Source organism: Centroberyx gerrardi, chromosome 2 (assembly GCF_048128805.1).
Source record: "Centroberyx gerrardi isolate f3 chromosome 2, fCenGer3.hap1.cur.20231027, whole genome shotgun sequence".
Lineage (NCBI taxonomy): Eukaryota > Metazoa > Chordata > Actinopteri > Beryciformes > Berycidae > Centroberyx > Centroberyx gerrardi.
The window spans coordinates 27,591,563-27,600,219 of NC_135998.1; the positions used below are offsets into that span (position 1 = coordinate 27,591,563).

The following is an 8,657-nucleotide window of genomic DNA, read 5'->3' on the forward strand; positions in this document are numbered from 1 at the left end:
AATATTCTGTAAAATTCTTTGGGCGTGTTTCAAAATGGAAGGTATTCATGGTTTATTGTGAAATAAATAGACAGTTGAGGGCCAGGTGCTTAACAGGGTCACTCCGAATTGTTCATTGGCATTTACCACAGCCTTTCCAGCCCTTGGAAATTGGAATCATGGAAGGATTATCTCCCTCAAGCATTTATAATCGAAATCAAAATGAGTTGTAGGTGGGGTAGGGAAGCAGGGAGGAGCTTGCCTCCCACCTATCAGGACTGTGGATGGTACAACAACAATATAACTGCTCTTTGTACAAAAAGTCTGCTTGCCAAATTGAAAGATAATCTAGAACGGGCTGTCTAGGATGAGTCAGTAAACGCAAACCAAGAAGACAAAAGATCTGTTCTTCACCTGTTAGGGGAGAGAGCCCTATATGCTTCAAATTGGCTTTGCACATTAAGTAAAGCAAGAAAGTAAAGATTTTGTATAGAATAATCATAGGCTTTTGATTCAAAAATGCAAGCAGGCAGAGAAATGTACAGTCCCGCCTGAGTCAGCAGCACCACCTCAGTTCACTTGGGAAGCTGCAGATGAGGCAAATGAAAGAAAGATACACTGACCCAACCGCCAAGACGGAACAGCGAGGCTGGAAAGCTTTTGAATCGATAACGTCCCTGTTTCTCGTAGAGAGAACGGGACGCCAAAGGCCATTCAAAATCCTGTCAATTTAATGTTGCCTAGTTTATCAACAAAAGAATATACCTGGTAGATGTGGCTAAATACCTTTTACGAATCGGTAGGGTCTTCTGGTAAATACGGCATATAGATGATGCACCATGTAGTACGTTACTTCAATAAAATATCAACTTATATCAGTTGTTCCCACTGCTCGCTGCCGCCGCCCTTCACTGTCTACGCGGGTGGAAGTAGAATGAGAAGAGGAGACCTAATTCTTAAAGTGGTCATTTTTATTTGCATTAAGTGATGTTTGGTGTCTTTGATGCATGCCGAATTGAAGAGTGGCTTAGTACTGATTCGTTAAAGGTTTTCAGCCTTCTTCTAACCGGTATGTACCTTCGCCGATAAGCAAGGCAACATAAACTGTCAGATTTTTTAATAAAGTTTGGCATGATGACGTCTCATACCTGGCATCCATACTTGGAAGCAATCAGAATTTATAATTTATGGTCTTCGTTTATTTATTGTCTTACCGCTGGCAAAACGCGGCATAACGTGCTGTTTACTTACTCCTACTGTTACTATAAATTGTTTAGGGAAGTTAAAAAAGGAAACAATAAATACATGAGCGGAACCATACACATGTAGTGCTTCAGTTTCCACCCGGTTTGTAAACATCAATGTACCGGAAGAAGGAACAGCGTGGACAGTCTGTCTGTTTCCAACATGGATAATACAACAGAGGGGAAATGGGAGAGTTTACCTGTTAAACTCAACGAACATATTTTGCAAACGCTCGACGAATTGAAATTCACACACATGACACCAGTACAGGTAAAATAATCCTCAACCTAATACTTCTACTTGGTCTCCTCTGTACTTTTCACCAGTCCCCAGCAGGGGTTCGTTAGGCAGTAAACACATTATAATCAAATGTTTCCATTCTAGTCTGCTTGCATCCCGCTGTTCATGAGCAACAAAGATGTGGCTGCTGAGGCGGTAAGTGTACAAAATGCAATCCAGTTAAACTTGCTATGAGTTATTGTGACCAAGAGAAGAGGCTTAAGAAGATTGAATTTGCCCCCAAACAAATGTCTCATATCTCTGGAATATCCTATTCTAAAACAGACAAGATTAAGTTGCTTATCCAGTCATATGTTTACCTCCTCTGGACCATATAGCAGACCATATACCATACAGTGTTGTACACAAAAACATTTTTTTTCAGTCTGTTGTGTGCAACTTACCAAATATAATTGTTGCAGGTGACTGGAAGTGGAAAGACACTTGCCTTTGTCATTCCTATAATAGAAATTCTTCTGAAGCGGGAAGAAAAGCTAAAGAAAATGCAGGTATGGATTCTATCAATTGGACTGTTGTAAAAAAAAAAAAAAGTTATTTTCATGTGACACTGTGGAAATTTGGAGAACAGCTTAGGATGTACAAGGTAAAGGTCACTCTTTTGGCAGGTTGGTGCCTTGGTGGTCACTCCCACCAGAGAGCTGGCCCTTCAGATCAGTGAAGTGATGGAGCAGTTCATTCAGAAGTTTCCACAGTTCAGGTAGGTAGAGAGCCAGTGGAGACAGTCTGAATGTGGATCAGAGCCAACAGATCTTCAGCTGGTCAAACTATTTGAGAATACCTCGTAGTTTTCCCCGTTGCTATTCCAAGATTGTGATTCCATGTTTAAGATGGTACTGTATGTGTAGCATTTTTAAACATCTGTGTATCATTGGCAGTGTTACACAATGTAAAATGCAGTGTAGAGGCTGGTAGAGGCTGACAGTCTTCTAGTAATTATATTTACGTCTCAAAAAGAATTTGGTAACGATTTACTGATGTTAAAATGCTACGCGTTGCACCTTTTTAAGGTTATGATTAATTTTCAATGTGACATTTCTTTTGCAGGCAGATTTTACTGATTGGTGGAAGCAACCCAATAGAGGATGTGGAGAAATTTAAGGAGCATGGGTATGTAATGCGCTCAGTGAGTCACAAAGAAGGCTAAACTGAGACATTTTCTGTGACTATTAGAGTTAATGTGTTTAGTCCATTTAGTTTAACTTTAACTTGTGTTTCCCCGTTTCAGGGCGAACATCGTGATTGCAACACCGGGCCGCCTGGAGGACATGTTCAGGAGGAAGGCAGATGGCCTGGACTTGGCCAGCTCAGTCAAGAGTCTTGATGTGCTGGTTCTTGATGAGGCAGACAGATTACTAGACATGGGTTTTGAGGCCAGGTACAGCACACAGTTAAACCGATGAAACTTTATATGTGGCTGAAAACACAAGAACATTTTCAAACGTTATGAGACAATTTGCTTCAAATATTAGCATATTTTACCTTGTTGTCTCTCTGTGTCCAGTCTGAATACCATCCTGAGCTACCTGCCGAAGCAGAGGCGTACCGGCCTGTTCTCAGCCACTCAGACCCAGGAGCTGGAGAAGCTGGTGAGAGCCGGCCTCAGGAACCCCGTACGCATTACCGTCAAAGAGAAGGGCGTGGCTGCCACCTGCGCCCAGAAAACCCCCTCCAGGCTCTGCAACTACTATACTGTGAGTTAAGAGCGTCGCACACAACCTGGCAACCCAATCTGAAATCTCCTCTCACATAAATCTCTACAATCACTTCACAGTGAATACGAGGCAGACACAAAATGTAGTATGTAACCGTTACTTTTTGGCTTAATGGTTGTGTCATTTCAGATTTGTAGAACAGATGAGAAGTTCAACAACCTCGTGGCGTTTCTCAGACAGCACAAGCATGAGAAAAATCTGGTGTTTTTTAGGTATGTTACGCCATTAATTGCCCTGAAATTCAGTTGTCCGGTTTTAAGTGTGCCATTAGTGACTTAATGTTGTCTTGCTCTCAGTACATGTGCATCTGTGGAGTACTATGGTCGCGCTCTGGAGACCCTCATCAAGAACGTCACCATCCACTGCATTCACGGCAAGATGAAAAATAAGCGCAACAAGATCTTCGCCGACTTTCGGGCCCTGAAAAGGTGAGAGTTAGCTTACATATTTCTTGGCTCAAATGTAAAGATAATCTTTGTTTTTCTCCGTTTGAGTAACTTTAGTTTAATTCTGTCTTTATGTTACGTTGCAGTGGGATCTTGGTGTGTACAGATGTCATGGCCAGGGGGATTGATATCCCCGATGTTAACTGGGTGCTGCAGTATGATCCTCCCAGCAGTGCCAGGTGAGAATTGGATTTTGTGCAGTCCTTGGCCCGTCAAAAAGGTGCTGAGCTTACATTTTGAGAACGACTGATGAACTGTGGGTTCTCCCTTTGCTCAGCTGTAGCGTTCTGTCTTTCTCGCAGTGCCTTTGTCCATCGGTGTGGGCGCACAGCACGTATAGGTAATCACGGCAATGCCCTTGTCTTCCTGCTGCCAATGGAGGAATCCTACGTCAATTTCTTGTCCATCAACCAGAAAGTGAGTTCTGCTTTTTGTTTTGGAAAATTTCTCTGAAACCCGGATGCTAGTTACTCACCATATTCAGTCAGCTGTCCTTAAAATCAAAGGATCTTGCTGTTCTCTGCCAAAACTTGGTGCCAAGTTCTGCCTTGCCTAGAGCGACCTGGCCGTCACTCCACCTCCGCCTAGACCTTTTTACTCCAGTCTTCTTCAATTAAAGCCTTCTACCTTGAATTAGACTTTCTATCTTTTTTCTTGAGCTCTTATTTCTTAACCTAGGATAGCTCTAGCATACATACTTTCTAGACGGACATGAATATTTGCCACATGTATCTTCAAGGCACTGTGGCTTTGACTCTGGCAGTCCTTACTACTGCTTTCTTATAATACTGGTTATTGAAGCTTACTCAGTGTAATTTTAAATTGACATTGAATAAGAGGTTCAGCTAAGTGCCTGACAATCTGTAATGTTAACTTGTACACCCGGTATCTTTGTTTTTTTTTTTTGCCCTTTCTCCAGTGCCCGCTGCAGAAGATGCCCCCTGTCAGTGATGTCGTGGATGTCCTGCCCAAAGTGAAGGCCATGGCTCTGGCGGACCGTGCGATGTTTGACAGGGGCATGAGGGCCTTTGTCTCCTACGTCCAGGCCTATGCCAAACATGAGTGTAGTCTTATCTTCAGAGTGAAAGGTGAAAACCGTTACTTGAGGTCTTAACCCTAATGTATACAATTCTGTACTATGCACAGTTAAACCCCAGAAATGACTTTTGTTTTTTAAGATTTTGTGGTGCCTTTTTTTGTCTAGATCTGGACTTTGCTTCCTCGGCCCGAGGCTTTGCCCTCCTTCGCATGCCTAGGATGCCTGAACTAAAGGGCAAAACATTTCCTGAGTTTACCGAGGCAATAGTAGACACAGACACCATCCGCTACAAGGACAAGAACAGGGAGAGACAGAGACAGAAGTTGCTGGTTGAGCTGAGAGAGAAAGACAGGACCGCTCCACCCAGAAAGAACTTCGTGAAGAATAAAGCCTGGTCCAAACAGAAGACCAAGAAGGACCGCAGGAAAAAGACGGCCGCCAAGAGGAAGTTTGATGAGGTATTTGCATGAAGTGACTGACAATCCTATTGACACTTTGATAGAACCTGGTGTGTCCATGCACTACATTTATTTATGCCTCTCCTTAAACCATTATGTCTGCAGGGCTCCGATGTGGATGAGGAAGACATGAAGGAGCTTTTAAACGACACCCGGCTCCTGAAGAAACTAAAGAAAGGACAAATCAGTGAGGAGGACTTTGAGAAACAGATAACAGGTGAACCAAAGTCGAATCACAAAACAGAAGGACCATCACAAGCACGCAACAGCTCAGGTGATGAAGCCGTATGATAGAACAGCTGTAATCCATTTGGTCCATCTGACTGCAACACACCATTCTGCCTAGTTACTTTGATGTTGGAGATAAATCTGGAAAAGGAACCAAATGTATCAGTCAATCTTCTTGTAATATAATTGTCTACACAGAGTGAAGCTATACCTTTAACATTTGTGGCAAATAAACAGGTTTTTTTTCCCTTTTCAGTAATGGTTTTTATTTGGGAGTTGTGGGGCGCAGCAGTTATAAATAGAGTTTGATGAGTTCGTCGCTGACAGCAGACGGGGTGAGGACTCCCAGGTCAGTGAAGAGGAGGGTGATGAGGGAGGGAGGTGTATAATCAATCATGGGATGCTCCTCTGACAGGTTCTGTACAGTCTTCAGGGTGTCCGCCTTGTACTGCGGGGGAGAGAAGAAGAAATACGATGGAGCAATAGCAAATGAAAATACTGTGCCTTGGTACCGGCCACGACTGCTGGAAATTACATCGTACCTTAAATTTATCTGGCACATCCTGCTGGTTGAGCGGATAGAGACGGACGAACTTGAAACTCTCTGCCACAACGTAGAAGGGCTTGTTGTGAGCTTTAGAGCACACTGCCATCTGATACGTACCAATCTGCACAGGCAAAGAGATCAACATCGAGGGTTATGCTCATATCTTCATAAGCAACATCGATGGAGTAACAGACGCTTTACTGGAACACACCTTGTTGATGATCCCTCCGCTCTCCACAACTCCCTCCGCACCAACAATGACGAGGTCCACCTTCTCCAGGACGTACCTGTGGACAGTGACAAAACGAAAAATGTTCTGCATAAATACAGCTCAATTCTTGACATCTTTTTCCAAGAAAATCTCGTTACTAAATAATATTCACCCCACAGCTGCATCCAGGACTACTGTCACTGGAACATTGAGTTTCCTCAGGGCTTCTGCCATCTGTCGCCTAGGGGGAAAAAAAAAAATCAAGACTCAATGAGTGTGTGTCCCTTCAGAATAAATCTAGGACACAATTTAGTGACACTATTCACTCACCCAGCTGCGTCGGGCTGGGATTCAGTGACATACACAGAGAAGCGCTTCTTCTCGGCTGCAGCTTTTTCCAGCACCCTGAGCACTACTCTGGAGAAGGAGTGAGTCAGGATTTTCTGAGAGAGAGAAATATTAAACACAAAAGGAAATAAGGGAAATGGGAGCAAATATGACCGACAATCACTGGGTTGGCCAAACATGAACCAACAACAGTAAATACACAGTACCATAATATGTTAAATGAACCCATAATGACTGTGGCATCACTCACAGCGCCGTCTTTGATGAAGGTGTGACAGAGCTTGGCCACCTTAGTCCTGGACAGCGAGATCTTCTCTAGAAACAGTTCTCCTCTCTCCTCCATCACTTTCTTACAGCGTGACAGATCCTGGGACAGACAATATGGAGGTCAGTCTCCTGAACTACATGTGCATGTAGTGTGTATACTATAGTGTAAGTAGCATCCCATTCCAAAAGTGGCCTTGGAATTTCAGTTGAAGAGACGTTTCTCAGAGGCAGAAATACTCTCATTGGTTAAGTTAACCCTCAATGAGCAGAGCCAAAGAACCACAGATTTTGAGCTGGCAAACTGGCAAACTCGACTTGACAAAGAAGGAACGCTGGTCAAAAAATATACATGGAAATAACATTTCCATTTGACAATGGCATTCATGATCTGGTCAGCAGGCTAGCTGACTAGTTTACCTAGATAGCTGTGGGCTATAGGGTTTGAACTTGTAAGATAACTTAGTATGGTTAAATTGCATTTCTTTAGTTATTATCAAGAGCGCTAAGCTTCATAATATTAGCTTCCTCTTCTTTTATTCCTTGGTTTTTTCCCTGGGCTTCACCCTCACCCTTATCCATCTTTGGCTCCGCCCATTGAGGTTCAACTCAACCAATCAGGTTATTTCTGCCTCCAAGAAATGCTTGTACAACTAAAACTCCAGTCTGCTTCTTCTCAAAAGGTAAATACTTGGTATGTTGGTGTGATATTTCTCTTTCACAAAAATAAGCCAAGAAAGCATGTGAGGGACTCGTCCCATGCCACTGACCTGGTGCTCCAGTGATGTGAGACTGATGAAGCGCAGGAAGAGCTCTCCCCCCGAGGAGACGGCCACAGAGGAGTCCACTCCTGTCAGGCAGTCTGTGGCCCAGGTCAGGCTCTCCCTCAGGCCCAGGATCGTCTCTCCTGGAGGGGGACGGTACAAGTCATCAACCTGGCTGCTTCAGTCAAGTCAACCACTGCATTCATCACAGGTATGATAAATGAGCACTACCGTTATGTGTCATGTGTTTTATTATAGTGAGATGAGCACAGGGTGAACAAACCTTTGTCTCTCTTGAGGAACTCCAGCAGAGTGCGGATAGCGGCGACAGCAGAGGCCATGTCCGGGTCTTTCCTCATCTGGGTCCTGAAGTACTCCACCAGCTCTAGAGGGATGACAGTGGCCCACTGTTAGCTGAGTGATGTTTGTGATGCTAACGAGCTAACGTTAGAGGAGAGAGGAGACAAAAAAACTCACCGTCTTCGTTCATCTTCAGACTCACAGCACGGCCAAACGGCTTGGGCTTGCGTTAAATCAAACGGTAGTGAATGGCACTCGGCTGATGCTCAGTGAACTAAGTAAGCTAGAAGTGTTTGACACATGCCAGAGCTGGCTGTACTCCGGACTGCAGCCTTCGTTCAAATAAAACAAACTACAAGATTCAAACTAAACTGTCGCGTTTAAAATAAAGACTTTTAGCCAAACTCCTCAAAGTGTTTAATGTTACAACAACAAAGCACGTCAAGTACTGTCCACAAAGTTTTGCTCACACTATGATGTTACAACGCGTTAGCTCATCCTGCAAAGGTGGAGCTGCGGGTTGGCGTGTCGCGGATTGATGACGTTTTTTTGTCCTGAGTAGTGGTGTCTTCTGGTGCTGTCGGAAATATTGAGTTTACAATTTGAAAAGTAGCTCTGCACCACGCGATTTATAGAATAAAACAACAGCCACGATGTGTTATTATTTTACGCCAAAAGCGCCTTAATTTGTCGTATTGAGGACTTTCAAAATGGAAGGTAGGAGCTTATAGGAGAACCTGAAGGCAGCATCAATTACACACAAGCAAGCGATGGATATCAGCATGAAATAAATCTCCATTATTGCCGTTTTCCCGG

The 8,657-nt window shown here is 43.7% G+C and overlaps 2 protein-coding genes across 2 annotated transcripts; one reads left to right on the forward strand and one right to left on the reverse strand.

Annotated features, from left to right (window-relative positions):
- The first annotated feature begins 1,353 nt into the window (after positions 1 to 1,353).
- On the forward strand, positions 1,354 to 5,653 carry ddx55 (DEAD (Asp-Glu-Ala-Asp) box polypeptide 55). The gene is made up of 14 exons (XM_071898199.2): positions 1,354 to 1,494; positions 1,609 to 1,659; positions 1,926 to 2,012; positions 2,130 to 2,221; positions 2,569 to 2,631; positions 2,750 to 2,899; positions 3,026 to 3,215; positions 3,366 to 3,448; positions 3,533 to 3,664; positions 3,769 to 3,861; positions 3,985 to 4,099; positions 4,602 to 4,770; positions 4,887 to 5,179; positions 5,285 to 5,653. Exons 1-14 carry the CDS (start codon positions 1,387 to 1,389, stop codon positions 5,468 to 5,470), a joined length of 1,812 nt encoding a protein of 603 aa, XP_071754300.2. The 5' UTR covers positions 1,354 to 1,386; the 3' UTR covers positions 5,471 to 5,653.
- Positions 5,654 to 5,657: 4 nt separating this feature from the next.
- On the reverse strand, positions 5,658 to 8,345 carry eif2b1 (eukaryotic translation initiation factor 2B, subunit 1 alpha). The gene is made up of 9 exons (XM_071898211.2): positions 8,019 to 8,345; positions 7,825 to 7,926; positions 7,548 to 7,684; positions 6,764 to 6,880; positions 6,496 to 6,608; positions 6,338 to 6,406; positions 6,166 to 6,241; positions 5,950 to 6,075; positions 5,658 to 5,855 (listed from the first exon to the last, which is right to left on the reverse strand). The coding sequence occupies exons 1-9, from the start codon at positions 8,029 to 8,031 to the stop codon at positions 5,700 to 5,702; spliced, it is 909 nt and encodes a 302-aa protein (XP_071754312.1). The 5' UTR covers positions 8,032 to 8,345; the 3' UTR covers positions 5,658 to 5,699.
- Between the last annotated feature and the right edge of the window lie 312 nt (positions 8,346 to 8,657).

Coding starts and splice junctions, on each gene's coding strand:
- ddx55 (XM_071898199.2), top strand. CDS start 1,387: ATGGATAATACAACAGAGGGGAAATGGGAGAGTTTACCTGTTAAACTC. Junction 2,900..3,025: donor GACATGGGTTTTGAGGCCAG/GTACAGCACACA, acceptor CTCTGTGTCCAG/TCTGAATACCATCCTGAGCT. Junction 3,216..3,365: donor GGCTCTGCAACTACTATACT/GTGAGTTAAGAG, acceptor GTGTCATTTCAG/ATTTGTAGAACAGATGAGAA.
- eif2b1 (XM_071898211.2), bottom strand. Junction 7,685..7,824: donor GTTCCTCAAGAGAGACAAAG/GTTTGTTCACCC, acceptor GTCCCCCTCCAG/GAGAGACGATCCTGGGCCTG. Junction 6,881..7,547: donor TCACATCACTGGAGCACCAG/GTCAGTGGCATG, acceptor TGTCTGTCCCAG/GATCTGTCACGCTGTAAGAA.